This window comes from Oryctolagus cuniculus, chromosome 16 (genome assembly GCF_051225735.1).
Source record: "Oryctolagus cuniculus isolate XC-2025 breed Fujian yellow rabbit chromosome 16, ASM5122573v1, whole genome shotgun sequence".
Lineage (NCBI taxonomy): Eukaryota > Metazoa > Chordata > Mammalia > Lagomorpha > Leporidae > Oryctolagus > Oryctolagus cuniculus.
Window position 1 is genome coordinate 14,271,987 of NC_142882.1, and position 19,448 is coordinate 14,291,434.

General features: G+C 41.3%; 1 protein-coding gene and 1 pseudogene across 1 annotated transcript in view; one reads left to right on the forward strand and one right to left on the reverse strand.

Moving 5' to 3' along the window:
- The window catches only part of LOC138847819 (vomeronasal type-2 receptor 116-like), a 28,304-nt gene extending 19,696 nt beyond the window's left edge, over positions 1-8,608 (reverse strand). Inside the window, exons 1-2 of the mRNA XM_089315556.1 lie at positions 8,449-8,608; positions 3,522-3,685 (exon numbers count right to left, since the gene is read on the reverse strand). Of these exons, the coding sequence (XP_089171682.1) occupies positions 3,522-3,685; positions 8,449-8,608 (324 nt within the window). The remainder of the gene's footprint in view (positions 1-3,521; positions 3,686-8,448) is intronic.
- Positions 8,607-19,448, forward strand: part of LOC149121519 (vomeronasal type-2 receptor 116-like) — a 56,028-nt pseudogene continuing 45,186 nt past the window's right edge.

Sequence of the window (19,448 nt, forward strand, 5' to 3'; positions counted from 1 at the left end):
AGGCTACCTTTATGACTTAGCAGATGGTCTATCATAGAGAGAGTTCTGTGCACCAGGCAGAAATATGCACACTCTGTATCTGTGGGTTAGAAGGCTCTGTAGATATCTACTAGGTCTATTTGGTGTATAGTGTCAATTATCTCTGTTGTTTTCTTGTTGGTTTTCTGTCTGGTTGATCTGTCCATTGCTAAAAGTGGGGTATTGAAGTCCCCTGTTATTATTGTATTTGAGTCTATATCTCCCTTTGAATCCCTTAATAATTCTTTCAAATAGCCAGACACCCTGCTCAGAGTGTGCATCTAACTCAATAAATGGAGGAGAGGTTCGCAACCCGATGCCACATAGAGCCAGTTGGATCAAGGAGCAGATGGGAATAATGAAGTTAAAAGCTGATACCAGCAATCACCTCATTGTTCTCCCAGGTTTTCAGAAGGCCAGAATCAGAGATGGTGTTGACCAGCATGGTGGAAATGGTTACTGTTTTGAGAAGCACAGAGCCATGCAGGCCAGAGACATCCCCAGGTATTCCTCAAAGGCTAAGAAAATCACCAGCCTGGGGAGGCAGTGACTTCTCGCCTGGTTTGAGTACTCGTGATCTGCACATGGATGCACTGTTCTGCATCTGTAGGGGCAAAAGACTCCATGTTTCCTTGTTTGAAATTCTTCATATTTCCCTGTTGAGCAAAATTGTGGCCATCTTGGGTGTGAAACAACAGATGGATTCTTTCTCCTCCTCTCTCTGTCTCTCCATCTCTCTCTGTAACTCTGCCTTTCAAATAAATAAATCTTAAAATTTAGAGGGAAACACAAGAGACTCAAATAGCTAAAGAAATACTGAACAATAGAAATTAAGCTGAAGACCCCACAATACCACATTTCAAGATATACTACAGAGAAACTAAAATCAAAACAGCCTAATATTGTCATATAAATATGTATGTAGATCAATGGAACAGAACGGAAACCCCAGAAATTAATCTGTATAAACACAATGAACTAATCTTTGACAAACAAGCTAAAAATCAATCTCTGGAGAAAGGACATTGGTGTTTAGAAAATTCTCTCTCTCTCTCTCTCTTCCCTTCCTCTCTCCCTCCCTCACTCAATGGGAGTTAGATGTTCTGGAGTTCTATGGCACAGTCAGGTAGCTACAGGTAATGTCAACGCTGTGTACATTTCACTATAAAAAGAAAAACATCCATTAGCTGCATTTATTTTATTCACTCAACTGCTATAGGAGCAAATATGCTCAATCTAAGAGTATGATGACTTCTACAAACTTTCATTTTCTATAGACATCAATGTAGAATATGTGTAAGTAAGACTACATTATGTATAGTCAAGAAGTGAAATTAAAGTTTGATATTTATTTCAGAGGTTCACAATTTCGTCTCAGAAGGATATCAGGTCCATCTGTGTGTAACCCTATTGAAATGGAACCACACCTCCTTGAAGTCAGTAGGCCATTATATCATTTCTTCATTGAGGACCAAGCATTGTTCATGTGCACTCTTCTAGGAAAACTCTGCAATTTTAACCATCAACCCAAGACCCACAGGAAAATTCACAATGTTATGGATATCATTGTGCACTGTATGGTGTCTTGATTCGTGGAAGGATATATCATGTGAAGAACTATTGGTAAACTGTATTTTCTGGGCTGGTGCTGTGGCACAGCAGGTTAACACCTTGGCCTGAAGTACCAGCATTCCATATGGCTGCCAGTTTGAGACCTTGCTGCTCCACTTACTATCCAGCTCTCTGCTTTGGCCTGAGAAAGCAGTGGAAGATGGCCCAATTCTTTGGACCCCTGCACCCACACGGGAGACCCAAAATAAGCTCCTGGATCCTTGATTTGGATTGGCATAGCTCTGGCTGTTGTGGCCAATTGGGGAGTGAATTATCAAATGGAAGACCTCTCTCTCTCTCTCTCTCTCTCTCTCTCTGCCTCTCCTCTCTCTGTGAAACTCTGACTTTCAAATAAACAAATAAATCTTTAAAACAAACTGGATGTTCCTCAGGAATTTATGAAGCTGGAGGAAAGTTAATTATTATTTTCTATATCTACATATTTACCTTTTCCTAGATATTAGGTTTATTTAATTTTTTCAACAAATTAAATTAATTTATTTATCCAGGGAACATTCAAACAAGAGCTCATAAACATGTGCACTCTTGGAGGAAAACTCTGCAATTTTAACCATCAACCCAAGACCCACAGGAAAATTCACAATGTTGTGGATATCATAGTGTGTCATATGGTGTCTTGATTCATGGAGATACATCATCCCCAGCACTATTGATAAACTTGATTTTCTTCCAGATTGGATGAAGCTGGAGGAAAGGTGTAATTATTAACTTCTAAATATACATATTTAGCTTTCCTAGATATCAGGTTTATTTAATTTATTCAACAAATTTGATTAATTCATTTATGCCTGGTGCATTCAAACAAGGGCTAATAAACATATTCTGTATACAGGGAATGGATCCAGAGAAGCTAGGATGAAAAATCTATCTGTACCTCAGGAGGAATATCTTATGCTTAGGTGCATCCTGAGTGGTCTCATATTCAACAATGGACCCACAGTTCCTGCTGCCTGATAGTTGCAGATTTTGTAATAGCAGTTATGCTAATGCAAGTTCATTTCTCAGAGTCATTTTATTTTTTTTTTATTTTTTTATTTTTTATTTTTTATTTTTTTGACAGGCAGAGTGGACAGTGAGAGAGAGAGAGACAGAGAGAAAGGTCTTCCTTTGCCATTGGTTCACCCTCCAATGGCCGCCACGGCCGGCGCGCTGCGGCCGGCGCACCGCACCGATCCGATGACAGGAGCCAGGAGCCAGGTTCTTTTCCTGGTCTCCCATGGGGTGCAGGGCCCAAGCACCTGGGCCATCCTCCACTGCACTCCCGGGCCACAGCAGAGGGCTGGCCTGGAAGAGGGGCAACCGGGACAGAATCCGGCGCCCCGACCGGGACTAGAACCCGGTGTGCCGGCGCCGCTAGGCGGAGGATTAGCCTAGTGAGCCGCGGCGCCGGCCCTCTCAGAGTCATTTTAAAATATGACTTAGAACCCATTTCACTTTTCACCAAAACTGTCTCAAGGAGGATTGCTCTACAACATTCTAGATTAAATAGCAGCTGTCAGATGTAGTCATTCTGTCCATATATTCTGATTTTGAGAAAATTCCAAAAACAGATATAGATGTGATTTTTTAAATATTACCATGTTTTCTCATGATTTGAGTTAGAATATATTATAGTTTTCATGCTACATTATGATTTATCTTTTCCAAAATAATACCTAATTTAAGGGAACAAATTTGAGATTTTCAACAGTAGAATTATCCCCAACAAGATGGCAATTACAGGCTTTCCAATAGCCCATGTCAAGGAGCTCATCTTCCATTCTGACAGATCTTACTGATCAAGTAAAGAAAACAGCATCATATGTTGACCATAATAAAGCACCTATGTATATCATCAGGTGTTCAAAGCCATGCTTTTTGAGGAGACTTACTTGCCTAGGAAGGAGCAGGGTCTGGTTGGCAGCCTGTAAAGATGTCTTTTCCATTTTCTCCAGAAGGATTTCATGGAGGGCATGTGCTAATGAATGCACAGCATTGTAGATGAGGTAGCTGGTGTCAGATATGGTCATTATATCAACATTTCCTGGCAGAAACTCTAAGAAAATATTGAGAGGGCAGACTCCAATTTTTCCACAAAAGGACCCAACAGGTAAACAGCCAAAAATGTGAAACCACAGTTTATTGAAGTAAAAGTCTTCTTGGTACCTGAAGGGGGTCACTGTCTTGAGAAAGTGTTTGAGGCCAGGGATTTCCCTTCTGTGGTGTGAAAATTAGAAGCCTCCATGGAAAGAGTGTAGCATGTGGTTCGTCTCATACACGACAATATCTGTCTTTGATACCATAATCCACACCTTCCCCAGGGTTAGAAAGAAATCTCTCATTATGTCCACAGTCATGAGACTCTTGACATCACCATAGAGCATGTGTATCTTTGCAGATGAAAAGGTAATCCTAGTCATAATATTATATCAGTGGTACATACATACTCTTTTTTTTTTTGACAGGCAGAGTGGACAGTGAGAGAGAGAGACAGAAAGGTCTTCCTTTGCTGTTGGTTCACCCTCCAATGGCCGTCATGGCCGGCGTGCTGCAGCTGGTGCACCGTGCTGATCCAATGGCAGGAGCCAGGTACTTATCCTGGTCTCCCATGGGGTGCAGGGCCCAAGTACTTGGGCCATCCTCCACTGCACTCCTGGGCCACAGCAGAGAGCTGGCCTGGAAGAGGGGCAACCAGGACAGAATCCGGTGTCCCGACCGGGACTAGAACCAGTTGTGCCGGCACCGCAAGGCGGAGGATTATCCTAGTGAGCCACGGCGCCGGCCACATACAAACTCTTACTAGCAGTGAGACCTGTGTGATTTCTGGAGCAGAGTTCCAACCTCCAGTAAATCCCACCTTCCGTGAAATTTAATATTTGAGAGAGAAATATATCTTTACTGCATGGATCTCTTGATAATTTGGAACTTATTTATTACCAGGGCATAACTTAGGTTGTTTTAAAGAAGACAATCCTTTACCATCTCTGATTTTCTTCAAAATGAATTTTCAAGCACAAAATTCATATCAGCTAATGTACTTGACAGTAATGACATCATTGCTGCTAGTGTGAAGAGCAGTCCTCTGTGAATAATAATCCTTGAGATGAGGAGCCAACATTTAGGATACTAGATCATATGCTAATGTCCCACAGGGAGGTTTCTAGGTCTGGTCCTGGGCTCTGGTTCCTGATTCTACCTTCCTGCTAATGCACACCTTGGAGGCAGCAGGTGATGGCTCCAGTAGTTAGGCACCTGCCACCCATTTGGATCTGAATTGAGTTCCTGGCTCCCATCTTTTGGGCTGATTCAAATTTGAAGAGATGCTCTCTCCATCCCCATTTCCCTCCCTCTGTCCCTCCCTCTCCTTCTTGTTCCATACAAATATTATAGTTTAATTTTTAACCTCTGAGACAGGGAAAGTTTTCTGTGCTGTGGGTATTTCCAGTAAGGCACAAGGCTGTGAGTAGTCAGCTGTCACTACTCCCAGTAAGTGGAAAGATGGCTGCATAGCTCTACACAGGAATTTGGTGGAGGCTCTAAGCTTCCACTGCTCCTTCCCTTTCTTCCTTCTCCTTCCCCCGTTAATAGTCTCACAACACGGGAAAACCCCTGGGATCTGTTCTGTATCACTGTGCGACTGTGAGGTCAATATCCACATTCCACTAGCACCAGAAGTGGGAAAGGCTCCAACATTTCTTTCCAGAATTCATGGCCTATTCATCTGGGGGATCTTGTAGAGCTCCAAAAAGGTTCTTTGCTCTCATTGAAATATGTAGACTTGGTCCCTGCAATTATGGCAACTGAATAGTTCTGTGTCTGGCAGGTGTAGTAAGGGATAAAATGATACTCTCTGGTCAGCCAGTGCAGAATGCTCCACAGGGTAGACTGATCACTGTCAAAGGAATTGTAGAGATAGAAACCCAAGGACAGATTGGGGAGTAGCTGAGATTCCTTTTTGATCTCCTATATGGCAAAATGGAAGGCCAGCACATATTGGTAGTTCTTCCACAGCCACCTAAAGAGAGGGGCAGCATCAGGGAGAAGGGTCAGACCATGGAATTCAGAACAACTCCTCAGTCAGACTCAGGCTGCCACTTAGTGATGTGCCAGCCCTGGCACAGGGAACCAGGGTAGGTAACATTAACAGGGACATGGAAGATCTGGGGATGTCTCTTTGACTCCTATGAAGCAAAGTGTTTCCAAACCACTGTGAGGGATGTTCAGGGCTTTGTAACTGAGGTGAAGTAGAATACCCCTGTTTCCTGGACAGATATTTGAAGGTCCTACAAATAGTAGGGTGCATCTCTATGTATGGACCAGACAGCAATATGTTGCCCTCTAGTGGTGTGAGAAAGTTGTGCACACACTCAGCCTCCTGGACTTTTCTGGGAAGTGCTTGGTGTATCCAGTATGCAATCCAGTTTCTGCTCAGAGGCAGACACATTCAGGCACTTCTGTTTCCCATAAGGTTTTGAATATTTTAAATAACCACCCGACCTGCCAGTTTTTCCAGCTTTGGGATGCATTTGTCTCTTTATCCATATTCACCAGAGGAAATTTTTGGGCCCTTTGTATATTTTCCACTCTAATATGTCAACCCTTATGAAAGCAGCTTTGTTAAAATATATTTTCTTTGAAAGATGAGCATTTACTTCAGGACTTATGTCTTATTGTGATAGAATCCAAGCTAGTCCGTCAAGTGTCTTTATTTTCAGTGTTGGTAATGAATTATCCTCTCTTCATTTACATTTTACACCTGAATATTTTCTGCTGTTTATAAGTAGCTTAGCCATCTAAATTAGTTCTTGGAATTTAAAAATAACTCCCACTGCCAGCACCGTGGCTCACTAGGCTAATCCTCTGCCTGTGGTGCCGGCACATTGGGTTCTAGTCCTGGTTGGGGCGCCAGATTCTGTCCCAGTTGCCCCTCTTCCAGTCTAGCTCTCTGTTGTGGCCCAGGAAGGCAGTGGAGGATGGCCCCAGTGCTTGGGCTCTGAACCCGCATGGGAGACCAGAAGAAAGCACCTGGCTCCTGGCTTCAGATCAGCACAATGCGCCTGCCATAGCAGCCATTTGGGGGTTGAACCAATGGAAGGAAGATCTTTCTCTCTGTCTCTCTCTCTCACTGTCTAACTCTGCCTGACCAAAAAATAAAATAAAATAAAATAACTCCCACATATCATTTTTATATGGGAATTAGTGTTATTTTCTCATTGTTTTTTTTTTTTCTTCTTCCATTGGCATATTCTCTTCTTTTCTGACTACTCAAGTTTCCTCCATAATTTGAACATAAAAATGCTTCCTTGTTAATAAATTATGATAGACTAACAATCTTAGTCCATTAAATGACTTAGTTTTTTTTTCCCATGATTCTTTTGTTCTAATTAATTACATAAAATTTTATTTTGTGTTAAATCTTTAAATAATTTTGAAATATTCTTAATGAGATATCAAGACAGAAATGAAAACTGGTGCCCATTTTAGATTACCCAGGTCTAGGCATCGAAGATTCTAGGATGTGACAAGCACATGATGGCTGGCCCCTTATGCACAGAATGAGGGTGGAGAGAGATACTTCCCTAGCTGCAGGACAGAAGGCAGAGTGCACCTCCAGCTTTGGTACCTGGGCTAAAGGCTCTCACTCTGAAGGTAGGGATTCCTTCATCTTCAGATCACATTCCACCTCCACATCTGTCACTCAATGCAAACAGTCAGTAGCTGTCAGTTAACCAAGAAATTCACACACATGAACGACCTCCCCAAAAAATGTCTCATTCAAGTTTTGGCTAGAAATGGAGTCACTAAAAGAGATTAGGACATCAAAATGAAACAGTGAGAAGGGATAGGTTATGTGAAGGCACTGGTTAGGCAAATTGCAAGGCTGCAATTCTGCCCCCAAAGTGAGGAGACCCACCATGAGCTCCCTCTTATGCAAGGTGACCTGCTGAGGGGACAGGTATTAAATTCCAAAAGAAACTCACAAGGACAGACTGACTCCAATTAAACAACTTGCGTGTTCCTCACCATGTTCTGAACACATGAGCCTGTGGATCTCTTGAATGTCTGAGAAGCATGCCGCACTGTTGTGACCAACAAGGTGTTAAACCCCCTTGTTAAGCAGCAAAGTAGCAAGCCAGTTACTAGAAGCATGCACAAACCAGATGTGCAAATCCCAGAATTAATGCAGTTTCTGTATTGTTCCTGGAAAAGAACCATCAGCATCCTAGAGAAAAAAAAAACATTGACTCCTTAGGAAACATGATTTCTTTTCCTTTTTATTTTGATGATCAGGAATACCAATGCTTCCTCTCTGGTAGAACTGAATTATTGATTGATGGTGGGACAGAGTCCATTTAGAGTGGTGGTTCTCAGGGTCTCACGGTTTCTAGTTCAGGCACATCTCAACTATGCCCTTGTTGACTGTGATATCCAGCTTGAGCCTCTTGGGAACTAACCATGACCTTATGCCTGGTTATCAGTGTCTCAGGACAACTTGAACCATCTCCATGGACTCCAGCAGGACTCAACTGTGGGTCCCAATAGTCTCACCCATTCCAATACCCCAAAGATTGGATCAGAGGGACGTGTCCAGATTGGTAGGTATAACTATGTTGACACCTCTCTTCTGTTCTGAGGGACCAGGGAGCAAACAGAAAAAAGGAAGTGACTGCTGTGGAAAGGAAAATAATTGAAGAGAACTCAACTTTCATTGGACTGCATTTCTGTCACTTCTCTGTATACTTCTCAAAATTGCCAATAAGGATAGGACACACACGGGCACAAGCATGTACTCACACTCAGTCACAACCTTGAACTTACCGAGATGCTGACACTTTATCCATGGCTTGATTATAAAAGATAATTGGATCATCTCACATTCTGGTTCCATGTAGTAAAGTGGGAGGAATCCACCTAGCTCCAAGTCTCCATCTCTGTGGACATCTATCTTCAGATAAACTTGGCAGCTGCTGACCGACATGTTCAATCAAGTGTGTAAAGGGTGTGGGAGTAGGAAGAGAAAAATCAGAAATGGTGACATCCAGTATCTCCTCAGCATAGAGTCAGAGACCAGAGTCTTAGCTGAAATGGGAAGAACATGGGCAGATACTGCCTGCAGGGTCAGCCCTCTGCAGGCAGAACTTGTCTCTGTGTAGGGCACAGCCAAGTCTTGGGATTGCTGTGTCCTCAGCCTATATAATGTGCATGACAGTCTGATGATCCAGACAAGGACATGGCTAGAAGCCAAAGGGAGATATTTCTAAGTCAGTCATAGTACAGAGACCTAGATTTTGTGTCACTGTGGTCAGAGCAGATCATGCCTCTGAGTCTTTTTATTCTTTTATCTGTGTCCATTCTGGAAACACAAGGAAGCATTCTGCAAGGAAGCTCTGCACCTATCACCCTCCATTCCATGGAAAAATCACTTTGGAAAACAACACGATTATTCTTAGTCATTTAACTTAAAAGTGATCCCTGTTAAATATAAGAATGGGAATAAGGGAGTGTGAAGATGTATAGCTCTGCACATGCTCATTTGGACTTACACCTCATAGTGGAGCTAGAAACGTGCCAGGGGATTCCAATTCAATCCCATTAAGGTGGCAAGTACCAATGCCATCTTACTTGTCAAAGTGATCAGTTTAAGTTCATAATTGATCAAAAAGATGGGATTAAGTGTCAAAGGGACCAAATAAATAAGACCAGTGTCTGCAAATAATAAATTGATAGAATTAAAAAGGAGGGAACAATGCAACATGGGAAGTGGGAAACAGAGCAAACTCTTAGAATGGCAGATGTCCTTAAACAGCACTCTGGCCTCAGAATCGACCCTTAGGGCATTCAGTTCTGGCTAAAAAGCCCACGAGAGTATTTGAGGCATGGAAAGCCAAGACACTCTGTCAAAAAAGATGACCTAAATGAAAGATCTCTGTGAGTGAGATCCCAGTGGAAAGAACAGGTCATCACAGAATGCAGTACCTTTCTCTGAAGGGAGGAGAGAAATTCCACTTTGATTATGGCCTTGTCTAAACAAGATCGGAGTTGGTGAACTCAAGAGGCTTCCATAGCCTTGGCAGTTCATAACAAGAACTTTGGGTGATTATTGATATCATAAATAAGAGTGTCAATTGTTAAATCAACAGTGGGGGTCACTGTGCATCTGCTCCCCATGTAGGACCTCTGTCCTTAATGTGTTGTACTATGTGAATTAATGGTAAAACTACTACCCAAACTGTACTCTATACTTTGTGTGTCTTTGTGGGTGCAGTCTGTTGAAATCTTCACTTAGTATATACTAAATTAATCTTCTGTATATAAAGATAATTAAAAATGAATCATGATGAAAAATGGGATGGGAGAGGGTGTGGGAGATGGCAGGGCTGCAGGCGGGAGGAAGGTTATGGGGGGGAAAAGCAGCTATAATTCAAAAGTTGCACTTTGGAAATTTATATTTATTAAATAAAAGTTAAAAAAAAAGAAAACACGTCTTTGACTGTCCCTCCAACCTGTCCTCTATGATTTCATCATGGTCGATCAGGGCTTTTGGGACCACCCCAGGTTTACACAGCAGACCTGTAAACCTGTGTGTACAAGGGACCAAGAGTGGTTATTTCGATAGTTTGCTTGGGAGGATTTGGCATCTTTAGAAAGAGTTGGTGTTCAGATAAACAAAACAGCAAGTTGCATCAATCCACGTGTTTCTCTAGAAAGAAGTGAAGGGCTGGTGTCACTCATTGATGGCTCTGTGTACACCCCAGCCATTGTCTTCATTACTGCATCTTAATATCTCTCTCAGACCTACAGAACTCTGCTAGGAACATGAGTTTCTAATTGCTAAATGAATAGGTACATCCAGAGAACTGTAGGAGCTCATCTCCCCGCATCTACCACTCCAAACAATTAATCCACTTCCCCAACATACTTCTCAAATTCAGTATTCTGCACCAGCAACCTTGAATCAACATCCCATGGCAAATGGCAAGTCACAGGAACTGTGATAAGTGACATATCCTGTGACAAGTGACAGGAACTGTATTCTTTATTAAACATTGATTTCCTGGTCATAGCTATGTTTCCTCACATTTCATATAAAGCATCTCAGTAGAATTTTCTTAAATACTTTTAATTTTTTTTTTTAAATTTATTAGACAGGTAGAGTTACAGACCCTGAGAGAGAGAGACAGAGAGAAAGGTTCTCCTTCTGTTGGTTCACTCCCCAAATGGCCACCATGGATGGCACTGCACTGATCCAAAGCCAGAAGCCAGGTGCTTCTTCGTGATCTCCCATGTGGGTGCAGGAGCCCAAGCACTTGGGCCATCCTCCACTGCCCTCCCGGGCCACAGCAGAGAGCTAGACTGGAAGAGGAGCAACCAGGACTAGAACCTGGTGCCCATATGGGATGCTGGTGCTGCAGGTGGAGGATTAGCCATGTGAGCCACGGCGCCGGCCCCCTTAAATACTTTTATATGATTATTTAAAATGTAACAATTTATGGTTCCATGAGAATGACTTGCAACTTCATACATTGAGGATTGGCTCCATCCAACTATTTATCTTGTCCATTACCTCACATCCTTTTCATTTTTATGTGTGACCACACTTAAAGGGTGGTGTCCAAGCACTTTGCGATAGATAATATGGTCTCAGAATGTTTCCTATGGTATGTCAAATATATGTAAACCTATAGAAAGTGAAGGAAAGGGGCCGGCCCTGTGGTGTACAGGGTAAAGCCAACACTTGCAGTGCTGGCATCCCACATGGGGGCTGGTCGGCATCCTATCTGCTCCACTTCTGATCCAGCTCTCTGCTATGGCCTGGGAAAGCAGTAGAAGATGTACCAAGTGCTTGGGCCCCTGCACCCATGTGGAAGACCTGGAAGAAGCTCCTGACTCCTGGCTTGGGATCGGCCAGTTTCAGCCATGGCAGCCATTTGGGGAGTGAACCAACAGAGGGAAGACCTCTATCTCTTTCTCTGCCTCTGCCTCTCTGTCAGGCTGCCTTTCAAATAAATAAATACAAATTTAAAAAATTTTAAAAAGGAAACTGAAGGATATGGATGGTTGCCTGCCCTGTGGTCTGGGGACTTGCTGTTGACTGCTTAGTGAAGAGACTGTCTATGGGATAGGGAAGTGGTTTTGAATCTACATAGAAATGTTGTTTTCACAAATCTGTAAACACACTGTATACAATGTGAGTGTACAGTATGAGTATGGATGTGCTTCAGTTCCACTGAGATTTTCAGTTTAAAGTGATTCACATTGACTATGCGAATTATATGTCAATAGAAACAGCATTCTCTCCAAGTGGAATTATAGAAAAAACTCTAAGCAAGGTCAAAAATAAACAGCAGTCAATGGATAGATTTAGTCCTATGTATTTAATTACAGAATCATTTGTATGTATTCATGAAAACTATATATAAGTGTGATAATGATACCATCTTATTTTTATTTTTTGAGGATGATTATAGATAAGTTTGTTAGTTAAATACTGATTCTACAGCTATTTCACCTGAAGATTGTGTTAGCAGCTTTGTGGGTTCAGGAAATCCTAGGAAGGTGACCTTCAGGAAGAAAGCATTGTAAATTATGATTAAAACAGATTCTTGACATAAGCATATTCTCTGTTACAGTATGTAGGAATTTGGGGTAGGGGCTGGGTGTTAGAGTAGAAAATAGTAACCCACAGTCATCTACTGTGTTGTTGATAAGAACAAGCACCAAGAAGTCTTTGAAGTACCATCATGCATAATTGGAAAATTATTATTATTCAAGAGATTGTGTACAATACAGTATCCATTTCAGGATAATAGCTTCATAAATTGACTCTGGTACTAGGAAGGAAACCCCACTTAAATTATGAAATAGCAAACTCAAATGACCCAGAGGAAACTGAACACAAAGCATATGTAGTTTAGATATATCAAGTATGAGTGATTGTAGTGTAGGTAAATTGATTAAGAAAATAGATATTAATTCAATATTCCAAATTTCAGGGTTAGTTGTTCAATATAAAATGACGTTATTGTTTGTATCCTTGCTAGGCAGCTGAAGATAGCTTCACATAATTACTCTTCTTTTATTTCAAACATTCCCTAGTCATGTTTATTTCCTAATAAGTCTATGAAGAGAGAGAAAAATCTCAGAGCCAGCATCATGGCTCACTTGGTTAATCCTCCGCCTGTGACACCGGCATCCCATATGGATGCCGGGTTCTAGTCCCGGTTGCTCCTCTTCCAGTCTAGCTCTCTGTTGTGGCCCAGGAGGGCAGTGGAGGAAGGCCCAAGTGTTTGGGATCCTCCACCGTCATGGGAGATCAGGAAGAAGCACCTGGCTCCTGGCATCAGTTCGGCACAGTGCTGGCCGTAGCGACCATTTAGAGGAGTGAGCCAACAGAAGGAAGATCTTTCTCTCAGTCTCTCTTTCTCTCACTGTCTGTGACTCTACCAGTCAAATAAAATAAATAAAGAAAATAAAATAAAGAAATCACCTATTAAAAGAAAGTGAGAGAAAAATCTCCCACTTAGCTGGGGCTGGGCTTGGGACAGAACCAGGTGCCAAGAAATAAATCCAAGTCTTGCACATAGATGACAGGAAACCAATGCTTGAACTGTCACCACTGCCTCCCAGTGTCTGAATCTGAGAAGTTGGGGTCAGGAGCTGGAGCCAGGGATTGAACTCAGAAACTCCATTGAGGACATGGTCATAATCACTGGGCTAAAATGCCTGCTATCCATTTTGTTATAAAACAGAGAAATCAGTTGGGGTGCTAGGTTTCCATAGCATTTGCCACTTATAGAACCAGAGTTCTGAGATGAGTAGCTCTGAGAGATCATGCGACAGCAGAAACTTCTGTGTGGGATATCACTAAAGATGTAAGCACAGTCACAGTGAGCATGGCTGTAGCCAGAACAAGTGAATCCATTGCTCTCTCCCAGAGATAAGGAAGGATATGTACCTTGATCTAATCAATTCCTCTTCTTCACCATACAGTCATCAAGTACTGATTTTAAAATGATGTCAGGGGGTGCCTCTGCGGTGCAGTGGTTTAATGCCCTGGCCTGAAGCACTGGCATCCCATATGGGTGCCAGTTTGAGACCCAGCTGCTCCACTTCTGATCCAGCTCTCTGCCATGGTTTGGGAAATAAGTAGAAGATGGCCTAAATCCTTGGGCCCCTGCACCCATTTGGGAGACCCAGAAGAAGCCCCTGGTTTCTGGCTTCAGATCATCACAGCTCCGTCCATTGCAGCTATCTGGGGAGTGAGCCATTGGATGAAAGACCTCTCTCTCTCTCTCTCTCTCTCTCTCTCTCTCTCTCTCTCTCTTTCTCTCTGACTCAGACTTTCAAATAAATAAATAAGTCTTAAAAATGATGTCAGCCATTGTCATAGACAAAGATTTCTTGTAAAAGACCCTAGAGGCATAGGCAATAAAAGCCAAAATCGACAAATGGGATTACATCAGATCAAGAAGCTTCTGCACTGTGAAAGAAGCAATCAGCAAAATGAAAAGACAACTGACAGAATGGGAGAAATTATTTGCAAACTATGCAACTGATAAAGGATTAATAACCAGAATGCATAAAGAGCTCAAGAAATTTAACAACAACAAAACAAACAACCCAGTTTAGAAGTGGCAAAGGACTCGAGACATTTTTCAAAAGATGAAATCAAATGGCCAACTGACACATGAAAAAAAATGCTCAGGATCACTAGCCATCAGGGAAATGAAAACCAAAACCACAGTGAGGGTTCATCTCACCCCAGTTAGGATGGCTTTCATACAGAAATCAACAAAAAACAGATGCTGGTAAGATGTGTGGAAAAAGGTACCCTAATCCACTGTTTGTGGGAATGTGAGCTGGTAAAGCTGCTATATAAGAGAGTGTGGAGCACCAGTTTATATCAGTAACATTGTGGAAAAAAATGAATGTCCTGCTGTGGACTATTAGATAAAATGAATATGGTAGACAGAAAGACAAATACCACAAATTCTCCCTTAAATGTGGGAGCTAATTTTAAAATAATCACAATATGAAATTGAATAAAGCACTTGGAGATGTGATGCCATTGAACAGCCCTTTTCTCAATTGTTGAGGAACGGTTTGTTTTTTCATACTACTTGTTGAACTCTTACTTAGTATAGAATTAACCTTATGTGTATAAAGTTAATTGAAAATATATCTTAGTAAAAATAAGAATGGGAATTGGGTAGGAGGGAGGAAGAAGTGTAGGAGTGTGGGTGGAAGGGCAGGTAGGGTGGGAAAAATCACAATGTTCCTAACGTTATATTTCTGCAATGCATGAAGTTTTGACACCTTAATTAAAAAGGTTCTGGGGAAATAAAAGAAAATTCATTTTGGCTGTGAAAAAAATAGAAATTTTAGGAGAGAAATATGTCTGTGTGTACCATTTGGGCTGCAAATACAGTGTTTTTGCAATACTTTGTTTTAAATCTTTGTTGAACGAATTATTAAGAACTATACAGTACTCTAGCATTAATATTCTATGGCAATTTTAAAATTTTCAGTACATGAGGGAAGTTGAACATCTTTTCATTGGATTATTGTTTATAGCCCCTGCCTATTTTCTTACAGTACTATGGTCTTTTTGCTTGGTGCTTGTTGAACCCTTTATTTAGTGGAGCATTAAGCCTTTGAGTCAAATGCAAACTAAAACTATGTTATCTAAAAAATAACAATAAAATATTAGGTTGAACAAAAACAATGAAAGAGAATAAAATTGTAAAACAAAATGATAAAAATCATCAGTAAGATGGAGTTTGAAAAAGGAATTAATAAAGCCTGCTGCAATGTGGATGGGTTTGAAGCCAGACTCTTATGCCACATATTGACTGCTGCCACTTGTCAGAATTATTCAAAAAGGTAAACTCTTAGAAACTGAAGGAGATGATTGCTTCCATGATATGAGTTTGAAAGTGATTTCTTACTGCATAATACAATTTTTACGGTGATGAAAATCACTTCACTCCACATAGAGAAGACTATTGCACGAATGTGTGAACATACTGTGCACAATCTGCATGTTCAATATGAATGTGCATGCACTTAAATGCTTTTGACTTGTCCAGTTTAAAATTCGTTTATCTTTGCTATGAGAATTTCACATTAATCCAGCCTTGTGTCCCATGTGCAACTGGAAAAAGAAAACTTAAAACAAAGACAAAACAAAAGCCAATACATTGACAGAAGAATGTACAGTTACTAAGTCAGTGCCATGTGTAAATGAATATCCCATATATGTGTGATAAAAGCACCATTTCAAAAATCTCAGCAATGAGCATTTATTAAGATATTTTTGGGCAACACAATATCTCAACCACAGCCACAAAACACGTGTCCTCACACGGGGAAAACCTCAGTGCTGCCACCGCCACTGGTCATGGGCAGATCCCAACCCCACAAAACCCTTGTGGGAACATGGCAGCGGAACTTTTAAAGGGGACCCCCAGGAGGGTGAGCAGCCCGCAGTGGCAGAGAGCGGGGATGGGGGCCGTACTGGGGCCATGGGGGCGAGGCACAATATCTCTACAGAAGAACACTGTATGACCAAGTGCCTCCTGTGTCTGGAAAATAAATCTCATTTAAATGACAATGTCAACAAAGAAATGATAAGCACTCAATAGCCAGAGAAAACAGAATGTAAAGCATGTATAATTAGATGTCTTAGCAAATATGAATGCTTACATTGTCTGTATATTGATAAATAAATAGAAAGTAATTCAGTCTTTACCATTTCAGGGCTAGCCTTTTAAAATAAAGTAGCATTGTTGTTGGAGCCCTGATGGGCATTTACACCATAATTTATTTTCACTCAGTATAAAATTTTTCTCTAAATTCCATAACAAACTCTGAGATGGAGAGAAACAGAAGGTTAGTGACAGATAGAGACCTCCCATTCAATGCCTCACACCTCTACACCCCCAATGCCTGTGCCTGGGCTGAGGCTACAACCAATAACAGGGAGTCAAACCCTAAATTTTCACAAGGGTGGTCAGGATCAAGTTAATGTGAACATTCACCACTTCCTTCCAGGGTCCCAGGAGTCAGAAGTCCAGGTCAGGAGTCAAAGCCAGAGCCAAAAATAGATGCCATGCATGCATTCAGATTGCTAGGCTAAATGTCCAATCCACAAGTAGATTTTAAAGGAAATAGCAATTTTAGTCCTTCATATTTCTGGAATGATATTTCAGAGTAGATTGTTGGGTCTAAACTCCAAATATTTGATAGCAAAACAAGTGGAAAATTTTAGAATCCTTTACAACTTGCTTTTTTTCTTTAAGTCTTTCAAATTGTTCTCAGGTCTTAAAAGAATAACATAGCATTTGGGGACAAATATGCAGCCTAGGAGCCCTGCACTGGATGCCAAGATGGAGAAGACCTCCACGGCCACCATGACCTTCTGCTTCGTGCTGTGGTAGACAGGCAGGAAAGTCACCCAGACACTGCAGAACACCAGCATGCTGAATTTCAGGAACTTGGCTTCATTGAACGTGTCTGGCAGATTCCTGGCTAGGAAAGCCACAGTGAAGCTGGTCAGGGCCAGCTCCCATGAATTACCACAGACTAGACCACTCTAGACCCATAGATACTGATGACATTGGTTATAGCTGAAGAGATCACTTAGAGGTTTCAATTCTGGGATCACTGAGAAGCAAAACCCAAGTAACCACACAACTGACCTCCTACATTGCATCTAAACAAAAAAGTTTTCGAACTGAAATTACTCCACAAAGAAAGAGGAACTGTTCCACCACATTTACAGATGTCAGTGTAGGAACACAGTAAAGATGCCTAGAAGCATGACAGCTCCAAAAGGATGAAACAGTTCTCCATTAATAGATACTGAATTGAAGGAGATAAATGAACAAATAAAAATAAATCCAAAATAATGATCCTTAGGAATCTCAATGAGATATCAGGGAACACAGATGGTCAATTCAAAACAATTAAGGAAACAATATATGATATTAAACATGTCATAAGCAAACAGAAGAAATCATTAGAAAGAATTAAACAGAAATTTTGGAGTTGAGAAATTACACCAATGAAATAAAAATACAATGAACAAAAATAAAATTGGACAAGTAGGAAAAACAATTGCTGACCTTGAGATCAAGATTTTTGCCATCATCCTATCAGGCAAAAATAAAGAGAGAGAAGTTAAAAAAAAAAAAAAAAAGATAGCCTAGGGAATGTATGGGATATCATTAAGTAAACAAATGTTTGTGTTACAGGAATAATCATAGGAATAGCCATTGAGAACTTCTTAAATGAAATAATTGAGATATTATTTGAAATACACACACACACACACACACATATATATAAGAAATAATTATTGAAAATTTCCCCAGTCTTGTATTTTATATGAGCAACCACATACAGGAAGTTCAAAGGACCTCAACAACTTTCAACGAATGAAGACTTTCTACAAGGAATGTTGTAGCCAAATTGTCAAAAGTTAAATGACAGAGGCCGGCACCACGGCTCAACAGGCTAATCCTCCACATAGCAGGGCCGGCACACCAGGTTCAAGTCCCAGTCAGGGTGCCAGATTCTGTCCCGGTTGCCCCTCTTCCAGGCAAGCTCTCTGCTATGGCCCGGGAGAGCAGTGGAGGATGGCCCAAGTGCTTGGGCCCTGCACCCGCATGGGAGACCAGGAGAAGCACCTGGCTCCTGCCTTTGGATCAGTGTGGTGCGCCGGCCGCAGTGCGCCGGCCACGGTGGCCATTGGAGGGTGAACCAACGGCAAAGGAAGACCTTTCTCTCTGTCTCTTTCTTTCACTGTCCACTCTGCCTGTCGAAAAAAAAAAGTTAAATGACAAAATCCCAAAGACAGTGAAACACAGACATCAAGTTTCACTTAGATTAGTAGCAGACTTCTCAGCAAAAACCTCTTGACCAGAAGAGAATAGGATGATATGTTCAGGTCTTGAGAAACAAAATTTCAACCAAAAATGCTTTATCCAGTGAGCTACCTTTTAAAAGTGAATCAGAAATAAAATCATTCCCAAACAAGCTAAACTGAGAACATTCATCATTACCAGACAAAGAATCCTGAAGGGAGACCTACATTAGAATTAAAGGATCAGGGCCGATGCTGTGGCCCAGTGGGTTATTGCCTTGGGTTGAAGAGCCGGCATGCCATATGGGCACTGGTTCTGGAGTAGGCTGCTGCTCTTCTGATCCAGCTCTCTGCTATGGCCTGGAATAGCAATGGAGAATGGCCGAAGTCCTTGGGCCTATGCACCCATGTGGGAGACCTGGAGGAATCTCCTGGCTTCTGGCTTTGGATAGGTGCAGCTCCAGACATTGCAGCCATCGGGGAGTGAACCAGCAGATGGAGGACCTCTCTCTATGTCTCTGCTTCTCTCTGTAACTCTGTGTTTCAAATAAGTAAAATAAATCTTTAAAAAAGACTCAAGAATCTAATCACTAGATGCTTACAAAAAGAATTAAAAGATCATAACAATCATCATGAAAACACAATGACAATACAAAATTCAGTAACATTGCAAATTCATAAAAGAGAAAGATAAGAAAATCCACCATTATGACAGAAAGCTACCAAAACACAAAGATGAATGAAAAGAAAGGCAGAATGAAACATAGATTATGTAAGACAAGAAGTAAGCCATCAACAAAATTGCAGTAGTGAGTTCTCATCTCTCACATTAGCCTTGAAGGTAAATGGAATATATTACCCAGTCAAAAGATATAGCCTAACTGAATGAATAAGAAACTATACTGAACTCTACATTGCCCATAATAAATTCACCTCACAAGTAAAGATACAC